The sequence below is a fragment of the Ovis aries genome, chromosome 4 (genome assembly GCF_016772045.2).
Source record: "Ovis aries strain OAR_USU_Benz2616 breed Rambouillet chromosome 4, ARS-UI_Ramb_v3.0, whole genome shotgun sequence".
Lineage (NCBI taxonomy): Eukaryota > Metazoa > Chordata > Mammalia > Artiodactyla > Bovidae > Ovis > Ovis aries.
In genome coordinates, this window is record NC_056057.1 from 111,477,186 (window position 1) to 111,503,602 (window position 26,417).

Consider the following 26,417-nt stretch of genomic DNA (forward strand, 5'->3'; position numbering starts at 1 on the left):
TAAGACTATTATTTTATCTAAATCTCTGTAAATTTAGTAAGTTTTGTTTGATATACCATAAATGAAAGATATATTTAAAATTTCTATTATTATAGTGATTTTTATGAGTAAATTCTTACTGAAATTTTCTAGTTGGAATGGTTATTCAAAAAAATTTTCTATATACAGTTATTTAAAAATAACAGGAAATGCAGAAGGTATTTCCTTTTACTCATTTTTTATGAAGGTCCTGCCACTGAGAGCAGATAAACCTTTTTTAGAACATGGGAGTAAGAACGTGTAGATTCTTTCACAGAAGAGTCTGAATTTAGTTAATCCGTTCAGAGAAAAAGAAAAAAGTTAGCTAAAGTGGACATACCATAAATGAACTCTTTCCTGTACAACTACAACAGAGTGCAGATTCTCATGATTTTTTAAAGTTGTTTGGCCAACTTGAGAAACAACCTTGATTGACTTCAATTATGGTCAGTCTATTTGCATATGTCTATGTGATTTCTACAAATGTACATCGTTTTATCTTGCCTCTTGTATAGCATATTATTTTAACTTCTAAGAGGAAACAGGCTTCTCTGAAAATAGCCTTTATCCCATTGAGTAGGTATTGAAACTGTGGATTGTTGGCCTTAGAGCAAATTAAAAAGCTATCTGTAAATAGCTTAACTTGTCTGTTGCTTCCTTTTTCCTCATCTAAAATAAAATTACTAAATTTATCAGGTAGTTACTATACTCTTAAATTTGATAATACCATCTGATCAGCTACCTCAGACTGTGTTGATTGAAAATTTTCATTCAACTGTAGATATTTTTTTTAAAACATGGCCTTTACCTATTAGAATATGACATTCAAAAATGGAAACAAAAGTACAAATGAAACAGAGTGAACAATTTGGGGCCATTTACATGGCTGTTGGCACCCAACTCTAAATGTCTCATTAATCCTTTTATCTTTTTTTGATTCTTGCTAACAGAAAGTATTATGACATCAAAGTATTTTTAGCTTAGTAATTCTCATGAGAAAACAAAACAATAAAAGTTGAATGTCTTGCAACTAAAGTAAATTTTATGTCTGATGATTTTTTGCTTCATTTTTATTTTAGTATAAGAGAGAATGATCTGCTAAACTAAAAAAAAATAGGGGGGGAGTTCAGATTGTTAGACTCCTGTTACTAACCATTAGTATATTTGAAAGTATAATTTTTAAAATCACATGCCTATGTCTTGACAAAACACTGTAATAATTTTATAATATAATACTTTAATGAAATCTTTTAAATTCAGAGACAGCTTTGCTTGGTAGAACAAGTAACTTCCAGGTACTGTGTGATCATAGCAGGATACTTTTTAATAGCACATTCCATTTGAATCTTATTTGGTTAGAAAGTAGGAATTTCTTCAAAAACTTTGGTCGGGTGCTTTGATGTGATTATTACCCTATTTGGCATTATAGAAGAATAAGATTGAAAGTAGACAGGAAAAACTGGGAAACTATACAATCTCAGGTGGGAAACAAATAGAAGAGCCTAAACTTTATTTTTTGGGGCTCCAAAATCACTGCAGATGGTGACTACAGCCATGAAATTAAAAGACACTTACTCCTTCAAAGAAAAGTTATGACCAACCTAGATAGCATATTCAAAAGCAAAGACATTACTTTGTCAACAAAGGGCTATCTAGTCAAGACTATGGTTTATCCAGTGGTCATGTATGGATGTGAGAGTTGGACTGTAAAGAAAGCTGAGCGCTGAAGAATTGATGCTTTTGAACTGTGGTGTTGGAGAAGACTCTTGAGAGTCCCTTGGAGTGCAAGGAGATCCAGTCAGTCCATTCTGAAGGAGATCAACCCTGGGTGTTCTTTGGAAGGAATGATGCTAAAGCTGAAACTCCAGTACTTTGGCCACCTCATGCGAAGAGTTGACTCATTGGAAGAGACTGATGCTGGGAGGGATTGGGGGCAGGAGGAGAAGGGGACGACAGAGGATGAGATGGCTAGATGGCATCACCAACTCGATGGACATGAGTCTGAGTGAACTCCAGGAGATGGTGATGGACAGGGAGGCCTGGCATGCTGCGATTCATGGGGTCACAAAGAGTCAGACATGACTGAGCAACTGAACTGAACTGAAAACCCTAGTATGAAAAATAAATGAATTTGAAGAACAGTAACGGAATTTGATAATGAAAAACATGGAAGAAAGTAAAGTTAATAGGACCAAACAGTTTAGGAAAATGGGATATTGGCAAATTAGAATTCTAGATATCCTTTCAACTGGATATACTCTAAGGACTTGGAAATGTTATTGAGAGATTATAATTATATAGGAATTTTTCAGTCATGTGCTAGTCAGTGTTTTGATCATAATCTGATGGCTCATTGAAAAGGGTCTACCTAAACAGAATTTAGTGGAGGGACAGTTAAATGTGAAAGTGAAAGTTGCTCAGTTGTGTCCAATTCTTTGCAACCCCATGGACTGTAGTCCATGGAATTCTCCAAGCCAGAATACTGGAGTGGGTAGCCTTTCCCATCTCCAGGGGATCTTCCCAAACTAGGAAGTTGGGACCTTTAACAGTTAAGTGTGACCGGGTTTAAAAAGGAGTGAAGAAGGGCTGATGAGAAACTCACAGATTATAAGCCCAGGGAAGCCATTACCATTCTTGGGACTTGCAGACCAAATGGAAGAAACAACATTATCAAGACCAGTGAGAGCTGGGCCCTTGTAAGACAGGCTCCTCAGAGGAATTGATGGTTTGCTGATGTTACCTATTAGTGAAATATCATCAGGTGCCAGAGAGTAAGACGGTAAAGTCTTCTTGCAATGTGGGAGACCCGGGTTCCATCCCTGGGTTGGGAAGATCTCCTGGAGAAGGCAATGGCAATCCACTTCAGTATTTTTGCTTGGAAAATCCCATGGGTGGAAGAGCCTGAAAGGCTACAGTCCATGGGGTTGCAGAGTTGGACATGACTGAGCACACAGTTGAGGAGAGAGTAAGGGAACCTGTTCAATCCAGTTTGTAAGAGCTAGCCTCACCATTACTCAGGCTCCCAGGAGGTGAGAGAATAAATCCAGGCAGTGGAAGAAATAGACTGACAGCAAGCTATCCTCACAGAATGTAAGAAAAAAGCCAAGAAAGAGGGTGATCTCACTTATGGGAGGGTGAGGAGAGTGACGAGATCTTTAATAATCCACAGATAAACTAGAAATATCCGAGGAAGTTGGAGAAGTGATCTGAGATCAAATGTGCAACATAGAAATGGCCCTGAAAAAGAGAAGATGACTGACTATGAAGGATGCTGAAGATAAATTGAAAAACCAAGAAAAAATTTACCTGGTCATCATTAGTGGTCTTTCCGATTTCCGTTTCAAAAGAAAAGATGGCAATCGACAAATTGACGAAACTTAACCAGATCATAGAGAAAATGGAACATGCAGAGCCCAGACCTTTTAGTTGAGAAATTTTGTAAAGGAAAGGAGCAGAAAGCTCGGACCAGTAAAAATGGAGGGATATAATGTAAAAATACTTTTCTTGTTTTCCCTATAAAATGTAAAATTCAAGTATTTTGGAAAAAATAGGAACTTCTGTAAACCCAAGAAGTGTTTGTGATTTTGGTTCTTTCACTGTATCTCAAAGAAACATTACCAGGTATTAACGTTGGTATAGAGTATAAATTGAGAAAGAATAAAGTCATTATTAATGGGCAAATTGAGATATATTTAGTGTCAAAATTGTTATTATTTCATGGCATGAAGCTATCCAAATGAAGAATTTCACATTTTTAAAAAATAATTTTTATTTATTTAATTAATTTATTTTTGGCTGTGCACTGTTTTCATTGCCCTGTGGACTTTTTCTAGTTGCTGTGAGCTGGGGCTGCTCTAGCTGCAGTTACCAGCCTTCTCACTGTGATGGCTCTTGTTGTGGAGCATGGGTCTAGACATGGACTTCAGTAGTTGTGGTTCCTGGGCTTTAGAGCACAGGCTCAGTAGTTTTGCACAAGCTTAAGAATAGCACCCCACTCCAGTACTCTTGCCTGGAAAATCCCATGGATGGAGGAGCCTGGCAGGCTGTAGTCCATGGGGTCACTAAGAGTCATACATGATTGAGCAACTTCACTTTGACTTTTCACTTCCATGCATTGGAGAAGGAAATGGCAACCCACTTCAGTGTTCTTGCCTGGAGAATCCCAGGGATGGGGGAGCCTGATGGGCTGACGTCTATGGGGTCGCACAGAATCGGACATGACTGAAGCGACTTAGCAGCAGTAGCAGCAACTGCATCTTGCCATATGGGATCTTCCCAGACCAGGGAATCAAACCCATGTCTCCTGCATTGGCAGGCGAATTCTTTACCACTTAGCCACCAGGGGAGAGACACATTTTGAAGATGGTAACTTACTTTGCTAATACTGACCATCCCCCTAAATAAAACTTGCTTTGTTGATTTTATGCTGATGAATCCATTTGGTTCCACATTAGGAACCACATGTATTCTGGGTACTGCCATGTATATTCTCAAATTCATAGCCATTGAAATAGCAAATTCTTGAGAAAAACAAAGTTTATGAAAGATCAGCTGAAGGCAGTGCAATCCATTGATTCCTCTAAATACTCTGAACTGTTTCTAGATTAAGCCAGCCAGCAGAGAACTAAATAACTTGTGTTGGCAGTTTTGATTACCATTGTAAAATTGTGTTTCAGCATTTAGAAACTAAGAAGCTCCCTATGAAGGTTGTTGCTGTCGTCTTATATAGATGCTGTGGAACACTTTGTTCATTGTGTAGCGTGGTTCCTTTTACATTGGGCTCATTTGAGAAATCTCTTTCTGGGCTCAGTACCAGGAGTCTTCTGTTTTGTCAAGCAGCTAGTTAGATTTTATTTTTATAGACAAGATGGGTCTCACTACTGAACATGTCTCCGTCTATGTACTTTGCCATGAGTCTTAAAGCCAACATTTTAGACTCAACCCTCCAAAAAAATGTTTTGTGGTTTATTTTTATCAAAGTAGTACATAAAGAAACATTTTTAATCAGGTAGTACATGAAGAATTAAATGTGAAAAGCAAAAGTTTCCTTCCCAGTATCTCCCCATCCCGGTCTCCATTCTTCCAGTTCCTTATCAAGTTGTTCATTTATCAAGTTTGAAATTACTGACTACTGATTCTTGACAGATAAACTTGTAGTTAGTTAACCTGTTTTTCCCCATATCTGGCCTGTTTTTACCAATTATATCAACATTTTCTCAAACATTTAAAATTCTTTGGGGGTTAATTTTGTTACATGTAATGATATACTCACAAGTGGGTTTGCCATTCTATCAAATTTTGCTAATATCTTTGACTCTTTACTTAAAGAACATGAATTTTTCGTCATATTCTTCCTTCTCCATTCTCTTAAACTTTTCCATCTCCTGACTCCATCAGCTGTGTTGTACTTTAATGCTGTCAAGCTTGACAGCCTTGCTTCTGTATTTTTTACTTTGTATATATATTTATTTCAAATGCTGGAGAAAAAGACAGTCGATAGCATTATCCAATCAGTTTCACCCTTTCTTATAATTTGACATTTAGGATGATGAAAAATATATAGAGGAGTTTAGAGTGAAGTAGAACATAAATACAAAAACTAAGGAATTTAAGTTGTAGAGAATATACAGATTTCTCTGGAATTTAAGATATATGACCGATGCTATAATCACGATCTGGCATTTTCTTTAAAAACTTTAAAGCCCTCATCCATTCTCTGGCTCAGAAATTCTTCTACTAGGCATTTCCACAAATACTTCGAACAATTTCATTCATAAGAGTAAAACAATTGAAAACATCATTGAGTCTGTCAACAGAAAAGTGGATAAACAATGGTGATATAATTATACAATGAAATAGTACTCACCAATAAAAAGGCATTAGCTAGGGATACATATAAAAGCCGGCTTCCCAGGTGGTATTAGTGGTAAAGAAACCGCCTGTCAAGGCAAGAGACGTAAGAGACACTGGTTCAGTCCTTCGGTCAGGAAGATCCTCTGCAGGACTCTTAAGAGTTCCTCTAATAAAATAATTTTAAAATCTGTTCATAACTTTGGCATAATGAAAATCACTGGAAATATTTGTCAGGAGCAGAAGCGTCCAGAGAGCACTGCGCTTATATAGCAGAATGTTGCCGCATTTTCTCCCCAATATGTTTGCTGTGGTTTAGCAACTGCATAGAGTATGTTTTTAGCAGAGTTCAAGTCCCTTACTGAAGTGAACATAGATTTGATGGATGGGTTTGTGTGTGTGTTAATTTTCACATTGTTCTTAGCATTTCTCCCTTGATTTTGATTTGATTTTTGTATGACCATTTCCTTTTATTTCCCCCATCATCTCTGGAATTCCCAGCCACTTTGCATACTGATAGTGACATCCCAACACCTCTGGGGAAACTTTATTTATTAGCCTAGTGTCCTGTTGAATCAGGCTAGCAAGCTAAATCCTGCAGGACATTGTCTAACATATGGCTTATTAACTATAAATAGCTTCTAAGCTAGTTTTTGGTATGGCCAGAAATAACAAGGGCTATGAAATGTAAAATTCACATTTTATTTATTCATTTAAGCAGTAAACTGATGCTTACTGAACACCAGACACTGTACTGGGCCATCGGAAAATAGTGGTGAACCAGAGGCTTGATCACAAGCTGCAGTGCAGACACCTCTGAAGCAGTGATGAGGGGTGTAATCACAGGCATAATGAAGTTATTACAATTGAGTGAAGGGAATGAAAAGTGTAGTGTATTATGAGGCACCCTGCAGAATGGCAGGTAACAGGGTCAGAGGATGTATTGTACCGACTGTCAGAAAGTGCTATGTAAGCTGAGTTCTGCAGGATTGGTTGTACAGCCTGATAAAGATGACAACAAGAGTGTTCAGGTGAAGAGGCCACAGTGAGGCTGTAACATGCAATACTTTATGAAGGCACTTCTTTTCTTTCTGCCTAGGCAAGGAGTGTAACTTAAGCTTTGAGACTCCCATCAAGATTGCAAAGTGGAAAATCTATTTCTACCTTTTGATATGAATTGATGACATGGGGACAATAAAGCTCAAAATCCAGCAAGAAATAAAATTTCACTTAAAAGTGATCATGGTGATCACAGGTTTACAACATCAACCTAAGGATTCATTAATATATGTTTTTTTATGGCAGCACAGATATTATTTGTCTTAAAAAATAACAATATCTCACTTTAGGAAGTATTTATGTATTGTTGTTTTTCTCACATAATGTGCCGCATATGTGACTTGTTGGTAGTACTGAGCTCTCCCTAGGCTTGCTTGCATAAGAGCTGGGTGTTTTAGACACATTTTTCAGTCTTAAGCAAAATTTTGCACTGAGATGTGTCTCTACCTTTTCATTCATTCACTGCAGGAGCCCCTGATCGCTTATTTTAGGTTTCTAAAAGGTGAGGTTTTAGTGAGGGCTAAATATTTATTCTCTCATAAAATATTTTCTAAGTTACACTTCAAACCCCATAATAAAGAATTTGAAGGGAGCATATTCTAAATCCTCATATATTTTCTTTCACTCCGATAAATTATATGCTTCAAGGACTGACAAAATGCTTTTCTGAAGTTTGTTGGTTTTTAAATGCTAAGTGGCTGAAAAGTCTTCTGATGATTTTAGGTTTGGCTCCCTATCTGAGGGAATATCTCTTCATATGAAAGAGCGTCAGACCAGGGGTTGGCAAACTCTAGCCCCTTGGCTAAGTCTGTTCTATTCCTGTTATTTTAAAGACAGGGGACTAACAAGACTTTTACATTTTCCAAATGTTGTTAGAATAAAACTAAAAAAGAAAAAGAAGGATCTGGGACTGAGAGGTCTGTACCCTGCTAAACCTAAAATATTTACTATTTGGTACTTTAGAGTGAAAAATGTTGCCTCTACCTTTCTCTTGCATCAATGAAATGATGGTATGAACTGGAAGAAATACTTAGTGCCCATGGTGGGAAATCTTCAGTGATTAAAACTTCAGTCATGTTTAGATTATTCTACAATTAGCACCTTGAACAACTCACTACTTTTTAAAAAGTTCTTTGCTGTTGTTCATTGTTCAGTCATAAATTGTGTCTGACGCTCTAAAACCCTATGAATTGCATCATACCATGCTTCTCTGTTGGAGAAGGCAATGGCACCCCACTCCAGTACTCTTGCCTGGAAAATCCCATGGACGGAGGAGCCTGGTGGGCTGCAGTCCATGGAGTCGTGAAGAGTCGGACATGACTGAGCGACTTCACTTTCACTTTCACTTTCCTGCATTGGAGAAGGAAATGGCAACCCCCTCCAGTGTTCTTGCCTGGAGAATCCCAGGGACGGGGGAGCCTGGTGGGCTGCCGTCTATGGGGTCGCACAGAGGCGGACACGACTGAAGCGACTTAGCAGCAGCAGCGGCATGCTTGTCTGTGTGACCTAAGAGATCCTGAACTCCCCTCTGCTCTGACCTTAAGTACTACTCCTCATTCATTTACGCACCAGCCCAATAGTAGGTTGGTTGGTAAAGCATCTGACTGCAGTGCAGAAGACCTGGGTTTCATCCCTGGGTCAGGAAGTTCCCCTTGAAGAAGGAAATGGCAACCCACTCCAGTATTCTTGCCTGGAGAATCCCATGGACAGAGGAGCGTGGTGGGCTACAGTCCATGGGGTCCCAAGAGACAGACACGACTTAGTGCTGTGTTTGGGTCTATGCTTCCCTGTCCTTCACAATCTCCCAGTTTGTTCCAACTCATGTCTATTGAGTTGGTGGTGTCATCCAACCATCTCATCCTCTGTCACGTACTTCTCCTGCCTTCAATCCTTCCCAGTATCAGGATCTTTGCCATGAGTCAGCTCTTTGTATCAGGTGGTCAAAGTATTAGAGGTTCAGCTTCAGCATCAGTTCTTCCAATGAACTTTCAGGGTTTATTTTCCTTAGGATTGATGGGTTTAATCTTCTTGTAGTCAAAGGGACGCTTCAAGAGTCTTCTCCAGCACCACAGTTTGAAAGGCATCAAATTTTTGTCTGTCAGCCTTCTTTATGGTCCAAATGTCACATCTGTACATGACTACTAGAAAAACCACTACTGGAAAAACTGTACAGACCTCTGTTGGCAAAGTGATGTCTCTACTTTTTAATACACTGTATAGGTTTGTCATAGCTTTTCTTCTAAGGAACAAGTGTCTTTCAATACTGTGGCTGTAGGTACCATCTGCAGTGATTTTGAAGCCCTCCAAGATAAAATTTGTCACTGTTTCCACTTTTTCCCCATCTATTTGTCATGAATTGGTGGGACCAAATGCCATAATATTAGTTTTTTGAGTTATGAGTTTTAAGCCAGCTTTTTCGCTCTCCTCTTGCACATTCATCAAGAGGCTCCTTAGTTCCTCTTTGCTTTCTGTCTTTAGCATGGTGTCATCTGCATATCTGAGATTGTAGATATTTTTCCTGGCAATCTTGATTCCAGCTTGTGATTCATCCAGACCAGCATTTTGCAGGATGTACTCTGCATATAAGTTAAATAAGCAGGGTGACAATATACAGCCTTGCTGTCCTCCTTTCCCAATTAGGAACCAGTCTGTTGTTCCATGTCCAGTTTTCTCTGTTGCTTCTAGACCTGTATTCAGGTTTCTCAGGAGGCAGGTCAGGTGGTCTGGTATTCCCATCTCTCGAAGAATTTTCCACAGTTTATTGTGATCCACACAGTCAAAGGCTTTGGCATAGTCAATAAAACAGAAGTAGATGTTTTTCTGGAATTCCTTTGCATTTTCAGTGATCCGATGGATGTTGGCAATTTGATTTCTGGTTTCTCTACCTTATCTAAATCCAGTTTGTACATCTGGAAATGCTCAGTTCATGTCCTGTTGAAGCCTGGCTTGAAGGATTTTGATCATTACTTTGCTGGGATGTCAATGAGTGAAATTGTGTGATACTTTGAGCATTCTTTGGCATTGCCTTTCTTTGGGATTGGAATGAATACAGACCTTTTCCAATCCTGTGGGCGCTGCTGAGTTTTCCAAATTTGCTGGCATACTGAATGTAGCACTTTAACAGCACCATCTTTTAGAATTTGAAATAGCTCTGCTGGAATTCCATCACCTCCATTACCTTTGTTCTAATGATGTTTCCTAAGGTCCACTTGACTTCACTTTCCAGGATGTTTGGCTCTAGGTTGGTGATCACATATTTGTGGTTTTCTGGGTCATGAAGATCTTTTTTGTACAGTTTTTCTGTGTATCCTTGCCACCTCTTCTTAATATCCTCTGCTTCTGTTAGGTCCATACCATTTCTCTCCTTTATTGAGGCCATCTTTGCATGAATGTTCCCTTGGTATGTCTAATTTTCTTGAAGAGATCTCTACTCTTTCCCATTTTATTGTTTTCCTCTATATCTTTGCATTGATCACTGAGGAAGGCTTTCTTACCTCTTTCTGTCCTCTGGAACTTTGCATTCAGCTGGGTATATCTTCCCTTTCTCCCTTACCTTTCGCTTCTCTTCTTCTTTCAGCTATTTGTAAGGCCTCTTCAGACAACCATTTTGCCTTCTTGCATTTCTTTCCCACTGGGATGGAGTTGGTCTCTGCCTCCTGTACTTTGTTACAAACCTCCATCCGTAGTCCTCAGGCACTAGGTCTACCAGATCTAATCCCTTGAATCTATTTGTCACTTCCACTGCATAATCTTAAGGGATTTGATTTAGGTCATAGCTGAATGGTCTAGTGTTTTTCCTTTCTTTCTTCAATTTAAGTCTGAATTTTGAAATAAGGAGCTCATAGTCTGAGCCATAGTTAGCTCCCAGTCTTGTTTTTGATGACTGTATAGCGCTTCTCCTTCTTCGACTGCAAAGAATATAATCAGTCTGTTTTAGGTATTAGCCTTCTTTGCTGCATATTTTAATAGTTTTTAGGACAGTAACTCAAAAGAATCACCATAGGTTCAGCCTTATTTTATTATTATACTAAGCATGAAGATTTGTGAGTTACAGAAATTCTATGTTAGTAAAAATAAAAAATAAATCCTTCTCAGCATATATACGAATCACAGCCATGTCAGGAGATTTAATAGCAGTGACATGTAATTTACAAGCTTATGTAAATTGATTTGTCAGTCTTACAATGATGAATTTGTCTGATGCTCTCATGTATCCATAAACCATATATTATTGTGTAGCATTTATCTAAATGAAGGTGGAATTTTAAAGGATAGTATTCTATTCAAGAAATGTTCAAATTCATTTTAATTTTTCAATTTTCAATGCATATTTTTAAATTGTAGGGGTTTTGTAAAAATCAGCTGTATATCTTAGTTTGTTTTTCTGTTCCTTTTTTTAAAAATCCGTGTGAAAAGTACAAGAATTATAAGAGCCAAATTATTTGAAAACATAATTTCCTTTCAAGCCCTGTGACAAAGTAGTCACTACTACTTTAAAAATACAGCGCTATAGCAGACTACCCTTTTTTTAGTCATAAGTAGTGTCATTCCAGCTTTTTAATTACTTATATTAAGATTTGCAGGGAGACTTTGGCTGATATTACAGTAGAAGTATCTTTTTAGAAAACTTCTGAGAAAATAAAATATTAATATTGTCAAAATTACTGTAAATAAAAATGTTGAGAAAACTAAGGCATACAGGCCAAATAGGCTACCTGATAAATGAGCCATAAACTAAGTGTATGCCCCAAATGTACATCTGATGAAAATTATCTACCAAACTTTGATATTCAAATAGGTAACATCAAACATCAAAAAAAAAAAAAAAATGTGTTGTGCCTAAATAGAAAAACCTTTATTCCTTGCTGAAAACTTGATTCTCAAGCAAAGGTCATTGAGGGAGTGGACAGACTTACTTTTCCCTGGTTTGCCCAGACTAGCTGTTCAGCATCAGTTAAGTGCTCTACTTTCTCATAGCCTGAATTTATTGGTTTGAAAAAATAAGATCCCTCCCTAAGTTAGGATTACCTATAAGGCACAAACCATACAGTGTGTACTAGAAAGCTTTAAATAAGAAAGTAATATATAAATATTGGATGTTGTTTTGTTAAATCAATGACTCCTTCTAAATTTCTTAACTTTTCTGAATACTGTTATAGAACAGACATTTCACATGTATTTACACCTTTATATTCAAGACAATGATCAGTAACGCCTACATCATTTCTTTGAAATATTTTCAACTTCAATTTAAGATACTGTCTTAAGTCTCAATATGCTTGGAAATGAAAAGTGAAAAAAACACAACCTACTGATGCTGTGAATTCTGAAGAAAATACCATATGCCATGCATTTGTTCATAAATAATAAATGTTACCCTTTCTGAAAAGCTATGCTAAATATCTCAAATTTTCTATGTGACCTTTCAGTTTCATGGAGACATCTCAAAGACAATATATTTAAATCTTCACTAATTATCTTTCCCTTCAAATATGTTTGTATTAGTCACTATTCTTTGTTGCTTAAAAAAAAAATACACAAACCAGTGAGGACACAGGTCAGATCATCAAAAATCTTTTAGATTTTCTTCTGCAGGCTCTGAATTTAGATGCTGAAATGACATCATCACAGATGGGCCTACTTTATCTTTCTCTGATGTCCATCCCTTTCTGTAATAACCAGAGTGGCCAATGGGAGCTCAGTGGATGGAGAGCTTCCATTCCTAGTGGGTCTGTATTTGTCTTTGTTTACTCCTCACGTGTTGTGCATTTGGGGTCCAGGATGGAAGACGTGTCCTGTTGCTCCTCTCGAGCACTCGCTTCCACAGCATCATTCCTACCTTCTCCCTAATGCCTTCACTCCTCCAGAGCACTTGTAACCAGCTTATCCTATCCACCACTCTCCGGTATTTTATAATATGCTACGGCATCTTCTACTGTTGTACTAGGAACTCTGCTTTATTTGGGGAACTGTATTTTAGTGGTGTGTGTGTGTGTGTGTGTGTGTGTGTGTGTGTGTACTAAGTCGCTTCAGTTGTGTCTGACTCTTTGTGACCCCATGGACTGTAGGCTGCCAAGCTCCTCTGTCCATTGGGTTTTCCAGGCAAGAATACTGGAGTGGGTTTCCATGCCCTCCTCCAGGGATCTTCCCAACCCGGGGATCAAACCTGTGTCTTTAAGTCTCCTGCGTTGATGGGCAGGCTCTTTACCACTAGCGCCACCTGGGAATCCCATTTTAGTGGCCCCAATCTTAACATTTAAATTATGTGACATTTTTACTGAAAACTCTTGAGTGAAGTTTCTTTTAGCCCAATTAACGTGAAGTTTGCCACACTGTCGTGGCCTTCAGGCCATCCTTGCTTCTTCACTGTGCTCCATAAATTCTGGCTTCCTTCCTGCCCCCAAAACATGCAGCATGTACTCAAGATGTTTGCATTTCTTACTTTTGCTTATACTATTGACTTCTTTTGGTTTCACAATAAAACAGTGTCAAAGTTATGTTTATACTATACTGCAGTCTGCTCAGTGTATAGTACCATTTTGTCTAGAAACAGTGGCCCCATCTTAATTTAAAGATACTTGATTGCTAAAAAATGCTAGCCCTCATCTGCACCTTCAGGGAATGGTGGTCTTTTAGCTGGTGGAGGATCTTGCATCAAAGTTGATGCTGCTGAGTGATCAACGTGATGATTTTTGAAGGTTGGGGCGCCTGCTGCCATTTCTTAGGATAAAGCAACATGAAGTGTGCTATGTCAGTTGACTGTTCCTTTCATTTAAACACTTAGAGGCCATTCTCGAGTTATTAATTGGCCTAATTTCAGTACTGTTCTGTCTCAGGGAATAGGGAGTCCCAAGGAAAGGAAAAGAGATGGAGGAATGGCAGGTCAGTGGGGAAGTCAGAATGTACAGAATGTTTATAGATTGAATTCACTCTTATATGGGTGTGCTTCAAGTCACCCCCAAACAATTGCATTAGTGGCATCAAAGATCCCTGACCACACATCATGATAGTGAGTATAATAATAATGCAAACGCTTGAAATATTGCAAGAATTACCAAACGGGATAGAGACCTGAAGTGAGCAAATGCTGTTGGAAAAATGGTGCCATTAGACTTTCTCTGGACAGTGGTGCCAGAAACCTGATAAAAGCATCTGTAAAGCAAAAACTGAACCATACCTATAATATACAACAATATATATGTGTTATATAACTCAGTGTATTTAATCTATATATACATTATATTTTAAAACATTTATCAGAGCATAGTTGACTTAAAATGCTGTGTCAGTTTTTGCTGTACATCAAAGTGAATCAACTGTATATATACATATATCCACTCTTTTTTAGATTATTTTTCCATGTAGGTCATTACAGAACATTGAGTAGAGTTTCCTGTGCTACACAGTAGATCCTTGCTAGTTATCCATTTGTGTGTATGTCAATCCTGACCTCCTAGTTTATCCTTCCCACGCCTCCCATACCAGTAACCATAAGTTTGTTTTCTACATCTATAACTCTATTTCTCTTTTGTAAAAAAGTTCACTTGTACCATTTTTTTTTCTAGATTCCATATATAAGCAGCATATTTGTCTTTCTCTGTCTCACTTCATTCAGTATTATAATCTCTGGGCCCATCCATGTTATGATGAATGGCAGCATTTTGTTCTTTTTTATGACTGAGTAATATTCCGTTGAGTACATATACCAAATCTTTATCCATTCATCTGTCAATGGACACTTTGAGTGTTTCCACGTCCTGGCTATTGCAAATATGAAATATATCCATTGCATATTGTTTATTATTTGCCCCACTTTGTACTGACATACTGTATACTTTACTAATGCAAATGCCATGTGAGCTGAAACTGTATTGTCCACTTCTGTCTGCCCAGTGATTTCAACAGTAGCTGGTGCATAAAAAGATCTCATGTATCTCCTGAGTGAATGAATGGATATATGACTATATAGCACTTTGAGCAGAAGTGCTAAGGTTGAGCCTTGGTGTGGCATCTGCCTCTCCTGAATCAGGTGGCTTAAGAGTGAATATTGGGTAACATTGTAAAGAAAATCTAGGTGCTGTTACTTAAAGCGAAGAGGTTGCTGGGGAGGGGAAGGATGGATGTCTACCATTCTATCCCCACTTCCCTCTTTTTGTTGCCAATGCCAGTATGTGAATAGATTGGTTTATATCATTGTTTTTACTCCCTCCTCTCAAAGTGTTATTAATTCTTCTTTTGAAACATTTTCCCTTCCCACAACGTGGCATTCACTTTGAACTCTATGACTCGTCTTTCTGCCCCATCTTGATCTCCCACCATCCAAGATCTTCTAAATATGGCTCTTATTCTATTATTTATTAAACAAACACATGCTGTATTCTTCTGTCCACAATCAGACAGGACTTGTTAAAACACTCATGATTTTCCAATATGAACACTTCTTCCAGTCAGATTTATGTCCTTATCACTTATTCCAGAATATAGTTTATGTTTTCAGAGTCTGCAATTTTAGTTCTAAAGTAGATTTTTTAGATAAGCTAGTCAGATCTTTTTGGGGGGACAGACATGGAGAGAAGGAATAAAATAGATGAGGGCTAGAGAAGTTACCCCTCAAGAACAAAATTTCACCACAACCACTAGACTCAGGGTATCTCCAGCCCTAGATCTGAGTTCCTTCTTGTGTGTGTGTGTGTGTGTGTGTGTGTGTATTTTTAATTAATCTATTTATTTTAATTGGAGGGTAATTACTTTACAATATTGTGCGTTTTGCCGTACATCGACATGAATCAGCCACAGGTGCCCACGTGTCCCCCCATCCTGAGCCCTCTCCCGCCTCCCTCCCCACCCCATCCCTCTGGATTGTCCCAGAGCACCGGCTTTGAGTGCCCTGCTTCCTGCATCGAACTTGTGCTGGTCATCTGTTTTACATATGGTAATATACATGTTTCAATGCTATTCTCTCAAATCCTCCCACCCTCGCCTTCTCCCACAGAGTCTAAAAGTCTGTTCTTTACATCTGTGTCTCTTTTGCTGCCTTGCATGTAGCATCGTCATTACTGTCTTTCTAAATTCCATAACTATGGAATGTGTTGTCTTGGTGTTTCTCTTTCTGACTTACTGCTGAGTTCCTTCTTTATTCCAGTCTCTCCCAGTCCTCTCCTGTGCCCTCCTTGCTTTCTGTCTCCGAAACATCATTCTGCCCTCCTATCCAGTTAAAGTCTATCTCTTTCTATAGTTCTCCTGATTAGATTGTTTTCATAGGATTCTAAGGATTATTGAAATCACTAGCGATGCCACACACTTCTGTACTTCCTTTGAATGCTGCCTTTTGCAACATTTTTTTTCGTATTTTATTTTAGGCCTGTGATATCAGGATTTCTGGTGAGAAATATATATTTTTGGTCTTTATCCATGCCGTCTGCCACATGGGTTCTGAAACTCCTGGGATTTCCTAAGTGATAAGTGTGATAAAGATGAAATGGGTGTACTTGTTATTCATAACAAATTCCTTTCAACCCATACCTGAGTTTATGTCAATGAGGTGATATTTGAAAACCCCCTTAATAACCTTAAGAGGAAACCAACCATGTGACTTGATAAGAGAGTTGAAACTTTCAGCTGCACTGGTCATAGCAAACACCCTCTTCCAACAACATAGGAGAAGACTCTACACATGGACATTACCAGATGTTCAACACCGAAATCAGATTGATTATATTCTTTGCAGCCAAAGATGGAGAAGCTCTATACAGTCAGCAAAAGCAAGACTGGGAGCTGTCTGTGGCTCAGATCATGAACTCCTTATTGCCAAATTCAGACTTAAATTGAAGAAAGTCGTGAAAACTGCTAGACCACTCAGGTATGACCTAAATCAAATCTCCTATGATTATACAGTGGAAGTGAGAAATAGACTTAAGGGCCTAGATCTGATAGACAGAGTGCCTGATGAACTATGGACAGAGGTTCGTGACATTGTACAGGAGACAGGGATCAAGACCATCTCCATGGAAAAGAAATGCAAAAAAGCAAAATGGCTGTCTGGGGAGGCCTTACAAATAGCTGTGAAAAGAAGAGAAGCGAAAAGCAAAGTACAAAAGGAAGGATATAAGCATCTGAATGCAGAGTTCCAAAGAATAGCAAGGAGAGATAAGAAAGCCTTCCTTGGTGATCAGTGCAAAGAAATAGAGGAAAAGAACAGAATGGGAAAGACTAGAGATCTCTTCAAGAAAATGAGAGATACCAAGGGAACATTTCCTGCAAAGATGGGCTCGATAAAGGACAGAAATGGTATGGACCTAACAGAAGCAGAAGATATTAAGAAGAGGTGGCAAGAAAACACAGAAGAACTATACAAAAAAGATCTTCACGACCCAGATAATCACGATGGTGTGATCACTCACCTAGAGCCAGACATCCTGGAATGTGAAGTCAAGTGGGCCTTAAAAAGCATCACTATGAACAAAGCTATTGGAGGTGATAGAATTCCAGTTGAGCTATTTCAAATCCTGATAGATGATGCTGTGAAAGTGCTGCACTCAATACGCCAGCAAACTCAGCAGTGGCCACAGGATGGAAAAGGTCAGTTTTTATTCCAATCCCAAAGAAAGGCAATGCCAAAGAATGCTCAAACTACTCCACAATTGCACACATCTCACACGCTAGTGAAATAATGCTCAAAATTCTCCAAGCCAGGCTTCAGCAATACGTGACCCATGAACTTCCAGATGTTCAAGCTGGTTTTAGAAAAGGCAGAGGAACCAGAGATCAAATTGCCAACATCCGCTGGATCACGGAAAAAGGAAGAGAGTTGCAGATAAACATCTATTTCTTCTTTATTGACTATGCCAAAGCCTTTGACTGTGTGGATCACAATCAACTGTGGAAAATTCTGAGAGAGATGGGAATACCAGACCACCTGACCTGCCTCTTGAGAAATCTGTATGCAGGTCAGGAAGCAGCAGTTAGAACTGGATATGGAACAACAGACTGGTTCCAAATAGGAAAAGGAGTATGTAAAGGCTGTATATTGTCACCCTGCTTATTTAACTTCTATGCAGAGTCCATCATGAGAAACGCTGGGCTGGAAGAAGCACAAGCTGGAATCAAGATTGCCGGGAGAAATATCAATAACCTCAGATATGCAGGTGACGCCACCCTTATGGCAGAAAGTGAAGAGGAACTAAAAAGCCTCTTGATGAAAGTGAAGGAGGAGAGTGAAAAAGTTGGCTTAAAGCTCAACATTCAGAAAACGAAGATGATGGCATCTGGTCCCATCACTTCATGGGAATTAGATGGGGAAACAGCAGAAACAGTGTCAGACTTTATTTTGGGGGGCTCCAAAATCACTGCAGATGGTGATTGCAGCCATGAAATTAAAAAACGCTTACTCCTTGGAAGGAAAGTTATGACCAACCTAGATAGCACATTCAAAAGCAGAGACATTACTTTGCCAACAAAGGTCCATCTAGTCAAGGCTATGCTTTTTCCTGTGGTCATGTATGGATGTGAGAGTTGGACTGAGTGCCGAAGAATTAATGCTTTTGAACTGTGGTGTTGAAGAAGACTCTTGAGAGTCCGTTGGACTGCTAGGAGATCCAACCAGTCCATTCTGAAGGAGATCAGCCCTGGGATTTCTTTGGAAGGAATGATGCTAAAGCTGAAACTCCAATACTTTGGCCACCTCATGTGAAGAGTTGACTCATTGGAAAAGACTGATGCTGGGAGGGATTAGGGGCAGGAGGAGAAGGGGATGACAGAGGATGAGATGGCTGGATGGCATCACCAACTCGACGCACATGTGTTTGCGTGAACTCCGGGAGATGGTGATAGACAGGGAGGCCTGGCATGCTGCGATTCATGGGGTCACAAACAGTTGGACATTACTGAGAGACTGAACTGAACTGACCTCTGAGAAGGCGAGCATGGCAGGAGATTGATTTCAGTCACCAGTAGCCAATGAGTTGATCATCACAAATGCACACAGTAGCTGCCATAAAAATCAAGAATTTCAGGAGTTTAGAATGCTTGGTGAATAAATAGAGGTGCTAGAAGGTGGTACACGTGGAGTGGGCCTGCAGCCCTCCTCACCCACCTTGCTCTATGCATCTCTTCGATCTGTTCCTGAGTTGAATCCTTCAGCATAAACCAGTAACCTAGTTTGTAAACTGTTTTCCTGTGTCCTGTGAGTTGTTCAGCAAGCAATTGAACCTAAGGTGGGGGTCATGGGGACCTCTAATGTATGGTCTTTCAGAAGCATGGGTGACAAAGTGGGCTGGAGATTGGCATCTGAAGTTGGGGGTCCTCTTGAGGAAATCAGCCCTTCACCTGTGGGATCTGAATCTATCTCCTGGTAGATAGTGTTAGAATTGAGTTAAGGTATGGAAGGCTGGCTGGTGTCCACAGATAATGGCCTGGTGTGTAGGAAAACCCATATGTCTGGTGTCAGAAATGAAATATTGGGAAAAACAGGAGAACACAGAGCAATTTTTTTTTCTGTTTTCAGGCTTCATCAGACTAGAAATGTCTCAGAAACAGATTTCTAGGAAAGTTACTAGCTGTCTGTGTTGTTTTTAATATTCATATACCACTTAGCACCATGTTAAGCATATGTGTGTGTGTGTTAATCACTGTCGTGATTAACACTGACTCTGTGACCTCATGGACTCTAGCCCGCCAGGTTCCTCTGCCCATGGGATTCTCCAGACAAGAATACTAGAGTGGGTTGCCATTCCCTTCTCCAGGGGATCTTCCCAACTCAGGGATCGAACCCAGGTCTCCCACATTGTGGACGGATTCTTTATCATCTGAGCCACCAGGGAAGCTTATAGCTATTTATGTTAAGCATATAGTTGATCCTTAAGTTAAAATTGTTGGCTGGCTTTTGTTGAATCTTATTTAAGATAGTATTTAATCTATGTACACTCAGGGAATTAATTCATGGATTCTCACTGGTATTGCTTTTGAAGCCAGGACAACCAATAATGATATTAAAATGGAGCCGCAGTTTAATAAAATAAATTTGTGGCTTCTGTGTAAAACTAAAAGCTGGCTAGAAAAAATACCTATAAAGAAAAAAGAAATCTGTTTTTCTTGATCAAATGTTGTCAGCATGATGCAAAGAAGATGTCTATTTATGTGATGAAATTTAAGATCTAAAGCTCAAATGGTTTTGTCCAATGAAGAACTGAAGAGGATGTGGCTATTTTGAAAGGCAGTGGTAGTATGTATTGGTATGGCCAAGAAGTTTGGATTTTGGATTTTTTCCATAAGATCTTATGAATGATAAAAACCTGAATGAACGTTTTAGCTAAGACAGCAGCTTCAGGAAAACCAAGGAGAACGCAGTAGGTATCATTATTGAAGACTATCTCAGTTTCCGAAGCATATAATTGTATATGTTATAGACAGTTAGGACTTCCCTGCTGACTCAGCTGGTAAAGAATCCACCTGCAGTGCAGGAGACATAGGTTCCATCCGTGGGTCAGGAAGATCCCCTGGAGAAGGAAATGGCAACTCACTCCAGTATTCTTGCCTGGGAAAATCCCATGGACAGAGAAGCCTGGCAGGCCATGTTCCATGGGGTAGCAAATAGTAGGACGTTACTGAACACTAGGACGTGTGTGTGCATGCACACACACACACACAGACACAGACTATTACCCATTTTGCAGATTATTGGAGCTGACTGAATGTTCTAAAGAGTGGTTTAAATCTTGAGGAAATATTTCAATATACCTTTTTGCATACGTGTATTTGTGTACAATTAAACCAGAGCCTTCTGTTTCAAAGCTACTGTATACTCTTTATTGAAAGTATCTTTTTACTTGCTTCATAATAATTTTATGTCTTTTAAAAGTTGTTGTAAAAGATACATTTAAAAGAGATAAAACTCCTGATTTAATGTAGAAACAAATTCAAAATATCAGTTAAGAATGCAGCAGATTAGCTATGTAATATAGTCTTATGTTGTATCATGTTATGACTTAAAATGTTCGGTGTTCTTTCTAAATTTTTTATTTCAATGTTTAAGAGATTGTTTTAAAAATATAAAAGAGGATCTCATGTGGAATATAGCTTTCCCAAAACTCAAGTTATTTAAGATACGGACAGCTAGAATGTGTATATGAAATTAAGGCAGCTCGTGTTTAAAACTGGAGAAGGAAACGACCACTCTCTCCAGTATTCTTATTTCGGAGAGCCCATGGACGGTGGAGCCTGGAGGGCTACAGGGCATGAGGTTACCAACTCAGACACAACTTAGAAACTAAACAAGAACAATAAAACGTGTCTTAAATAGCTTACACATGTATTTCTCATTTATTTGACATATTCTAAAATATTCTTGGTCTCTTGCTTTAAATCTTCTTTACTTTAAGTTATGATTTTATATTGACATTTTCCTGTTATTAGATTGCACACTCTTTTTGAGTGTAGCATCGGTGGCTTTCCTTACTCCTGGGTTTCCCATATTACCTTGTGTTAATGCTTATTATGCAGTGAATGTTTTATAAATGTTTGCTGAGGAATGATGGCTATGACCAAAGAAAATCCTTTTGTTCTCTGCCATAAAAAATAGACAATATGACCTTTCAACATAAAGTAACTGTGGCAAACAATTCTTGACAAAATCTTCCATGAATAAGACATATGAAATAAATACGTTCACATGCAGTTATGCTAATGAGATGTAGAAGTCCCTGATCTCTGCACAGTGTATTCAGTTGCTCTTTTTGCCGAACTCAATGTCGAAAAGGTTTTTTTAAATTTCTGATGATGGCATGGGTAGGCATGAAGAGAAGATTTTTAAAAAGCAAGAAATATGTTTGGAGTGTGTTTTGAAAAATGTATACTGCATAGTTTAAATGTAAAATAATAGAACTCATAATTGTCCACTGGATACTACAGTGTAAGTCAGAGTGTTTCATTCTTTTAACACATGTGTTCATTTCCATATATGCAAGAACTCATGGAAACTTTGTCCTAGCTCGCATTTAAAATTGGCCCTGTTTTTCAAATAAAGAAAGTATGGAAGCTGTTTTCGATTTGTTTATGGTTTAGGGAATATAAAATACCTCCATTGCAAATACAGTTTAAGTTTATATTAGCACATAGTGTGGTTTCTAAAGTATCTTCCTCTAATTTTCAAGTCTCTCTCTTTTTTGTTTGCCAGGCATTTCCTGGGAATGTCAACTCTGATAGTGTTGTCCGGCATGATTTACAGCATCCGGTCATCGCCCGCTATGTCCGCTTTGTGCCTCTGGATTGGAATGGAGAAGGCCGCATTGGGCTCAGGATTGAGGTCTATGGCTGTTCTTACTGTAAGTACCATCCTGTGGAAATTGGTGGTGGAGTTTTGCCATCTTCATTTACTTGGTAATTTCATTATTTTGAATTATTTTAGTTGCTTTCTCTGACAGTGAATTGCCATGTATCTTTATATAAAAAACATATGAAGTTGGTCATATGTTTTAAATATATATTTACATTTTTACAGAAACACACGTATAAGAATAAACTAAGAATACCTTTAGTAGAGGATTTAGGAAATGATTATTGTTAAGTGTACTAACACAGCAAAGCTTATTAATAAAAATGCTTGAAGTCTTATGAAATATCTGAAAAGTAGAAACCTGTGCTTTTCTCCGTCTTTCTGACTCTTTGGAATAGATTTTGAAAGTAGTCTTAAGAACTTCCTTCTGGTTCTCTTCAATTTCACCTTTTGTTCTTTTGAAACCAACCACTGAGTTTTGATGTCAATTATATTCTATATGTGTGTAAGTTTTATTTGTTCCTTTAAAAAACTTACTTGGTTACCTGAAGAGTTTCTTTCCCTTTAGTTGTGTTTCTTATTATCTTTTTGTATTTTTTTTTAGTCATCACATCTATGTCTATGATTTCAAGGTATGGATTTTTAGGGATTGTCATTCTACTATCTGTTTCAGCCAGTTTTGTTAAGGGTGCTTCTTTTCTCCTCCTCTTGTTCCTCCTTTTTTATTTAATGTATATGTGGGGGTATAGTTGCTTTACAGTGTTACCTTCTGCTGCATAGCACAGTGAATGAGCCATAGGTACGCACACATCCCCTCTTGTGTTGAATTTCCTTCCCATCTGGGTTACCACGGAGCACTGAGTGGAGTTCCGTGTGCTGCCCTGTACACCTTCATTTCTTCTTCTTAACAGCCTTGTCTGCCTAGCCTTCCTGTCCTCATCTTTATGCCCACTCATCTTCTTGTTTGTGACCTCAGTTTCTTCTAAACATTATCTGTGGAACTCCTTTCAGGCCCAAGGTTGATGGTAGCTTCTTCTGGAAAAGATGGATCTTTGCCTATTTGCTTCTGTGAAGGCATTACTAACACACAATTACTGTAAAGACTATTGGAGGCTTTTTGAGGCGAGTGGGTAGCACACATTCAGTTGGCAAACACAAGATTTGCAGACACTGGTTTTATTTTTATTGTCGGCTGTGCTGTGTGGCTTGCAGGATCTTAGTTCTCTGACCAAGGACTAAACCCGTGTCCTTGGCAGTAAAAGTGCCAAGTCCTAACCAGTGGATCACCAGGGAATTCCTCCTAACACTAACTTTAGAATATGAATTGTCTGGTAAAATGGTCCGCTCCTCCCAGGAAGGTTTTCTTCCTGTTCTAATTGGCTGGGAAATGAGAGGCTGGGTACACACAGCATAGGGAATTAGATTAGCTTCAAGAAGGAATTTCCTACTAGACTTTCCCCCACCATTGCCTACAGACCCATAACAACAAAAGCTTAACTGCAATCAGAAAATCCAAATAACCTGTTGGAAAACTGTAATTAAAAGTAACCAAACATTTGATAGTTTATAATAAAAACTATATAAAAATTTTACCTCTGTATGAATTTAGTAACTATAATGATGACCATATCATATTTCTTATGTGTGTGTGTTTATTCCTTGAATTCTGTCTGACTCTGCAAGAATACTGGAGTGAGTTGCCATTTCCTCCTCCAGGGGCTCTTCCCAACCCAGGGAATGAACCCGGGTCTTCTGCCTTGCAGGTGGAATCTTTACCACTGACATACCTGGGAAGATTAGGGAAGAACAGAACTCTGGGTTCATACTTATTCTAGCTGTCAGCATCGAGATGGGAGGACTAAAAAAATATATGATATTTTTGTCTGCATAGCATATTTTCTAAGAAACATGTTCAGCTTTCAACAAGTGAAAAAGAAGTAATAGTCTCCATGGAAACATGCTATGTATAATCGATTCTATTAATAATTATTTATTGAGCAATCTTCATGGATTATGAAATATGCTCAATGTTAGTAGTATCACAGTGAATAAGATAAACATGGTGTGAGAGACAAAAGAAGCAATTGATCCAGTAGTGGTATCTACTGAGATATATCATGAGAAACGCTGGGCTGGAAGAAGCACAAGCTGGAATCAAGATTGCTGGGAGAAATATTAATAACCTCAGATATGCAGATGACACCACCCTTATGGCAGAAAATGAAGAAGAAATAAAGAGCCTCTTTATGAAAGTGAAAGAGGAAAGTGGAAAAGTTGGCTTAAAGCTCAACATTCAGAAAACTAAGATCATGGCATCTGGTCCCATCACTTCATGGCAAATAGATAGCAAAACAGTGAAAGACTTTATTTTGGGGGGCTCCAAAATCACTGCAGATGGTGACTGCAGCCATGACATTAAAAAACACTTACTCCTTGGAAGGAGTTATGACCAACCTAGATAGCATATTGAAAAGCAGAGACATTACTTTGCCAACAAAGGTCCATCTATCTAGTCAAGGCTATGGCTATTCCAGTGGTCATGTATGGCTGTGAGAGTTGGACTATAAGGAAAGCTGAGCACTGAAGAATTGATGCTTTTGAACTATGGTGTTGGAGAAGACTGTTAAGAGTCCCCTGGACTGCAAGGAGATCCAACCAGTCCATCCTAAAGGAAATCGGTCCTGGGTGTTCATTGGAAGGCCTAATTCTGAAGCTGAAACTCCAATATTTTGGCCAGCTGATGGTGAAGAGCTGACTTATTTGAAAAGACCCTGATGCTGAGAAAGACTGAAGGCAGGAATAGAAGGGGACGAGAGAGGATGAGATGGCTGGATGGCATCACCGACTCAGTGGACATGAATTTGAGTAAACTTTGGGAGTTGGTGATGGACAGGGAGGCCTGGCACGCTGCAGTCCATGGGGTCACAAAGAGTCGGACACCACTAAGCGACTCATCTGACTGAGTATCTATTAGGCTACAAACTATGAGGGTTAAATTTTGCCCAAAGACGTATAGCCTGAGTGCTCGAGCTGAAAGGGAAACCAGACATCCTGGTGGTACAACAAGGGCTCACTACCACTGCTATTTTCCTATTCCTAAATTCTAACAAAAACTCCATGGGATGTTCACCAGCTCAAAAAGCAAATTATATTGACATCCCAGAAGCAGCCATCAACTTTCTCTGAGTTCAGTTCAGTTCAGTCGCTCAGTCGTGTCCGACATTACAACCCCATGAATGAACTCCATATCCTTGCCTAGACGGACCTTTGTTGGCAAAGTAATGTCTCTGCTTTTCAATTCGCTAGTCTAGGTTGATCATAACTTTCCTTTCAAGGAGTAAGCATCTTTTAATTTCATGGCTGCAGTCACCATCTGCAATGATTTTGGAGCCCCCAAAAAGAAAGTCTGACACTGTTTCCCCATCTATTTGCCATGAAGTGATGGGACCAGATGCCATGATCTTCGTTTTCTGGATCTTGAGCTTTAAGCCAACTTTTTCACTCTCCTCTTTCACTTTCATCAAGAGGTTTTTTAGTTCCTCTTCGCTTTCTGCCATAAGGGTGGTATCATCTGCATATCTGAGGTTATTGATATTTCTCCTGGCAATCTTGGTTCCAGTTTGTGCTTCTTCCAGCCCAGTGTTTCTCTTGCTGTACTCTGCATAGAAGTTAAATAAGGAGAGCGACAATACACAGCCTTGATGTACTCCTTTCCTATTTGGAACCAGGCTAAGTTACTACTACTTAAATTCACCTGATTTTTATTCCCATAGATTAAAGTTGTTTTGTTTTTTTTTCTGTCTTTTTTTTAAATTTTAAATTCTCATACAAATGAAATGATAACATACACATTATTTCCCTTCTGACTTCTTTAGTTCAAAATAATATTTGTGAAAAATTACCCATTTTGTTATCTGAAGTATTTGTTTATTTTCCTGAATATTATTTTGTGGTATGCTTATTCTACAATTATGTATTCATTTCATGTTGATAAACACTGAGTTGTTTCCAGTTTTTGGCTATTTCAATAGAATTGCTATAAACATTTTTTCATGGTATAGAGCTGCTGCTGCTGCTGCTGCTGCTAAGTTGCTTCAGTCGTGCCTGACTCTGTGTGACCCCATAGATGGCAGCCCACCAGGCTCCCCCGTCCCTGGAATTCTCCAGGCAAGAACATGGGAGTGGGTTGCCATTTCCTTCTCCAATGCATGAAAGTGAAAAG

General features: G+C 38.8%; 1 protein-coding gene across 1 annotated transcript in view; it reads left to right on the forward strand.

The window, feature by feature from the left end:
• CNTNAP2 (contactin associated protein 2) overlaps window positions 1-26,417 on the forward strand; it is a 2,342,027-nt gene that overhangs the window by 937,649 nt on the left and 1,377,961 nt on the right. Inside the window, exon 5 of the mRNA XM_042248972.2 lies at window positions 22,097-22,244. Within this exon, the coding sequence (XP_042104906.1) occupies window positions 22,097-22,244 (148 nt within the window). The remainder of the gene's footprint in view (window positions 1-22,096; window positions 22,245-26,417) is intronic.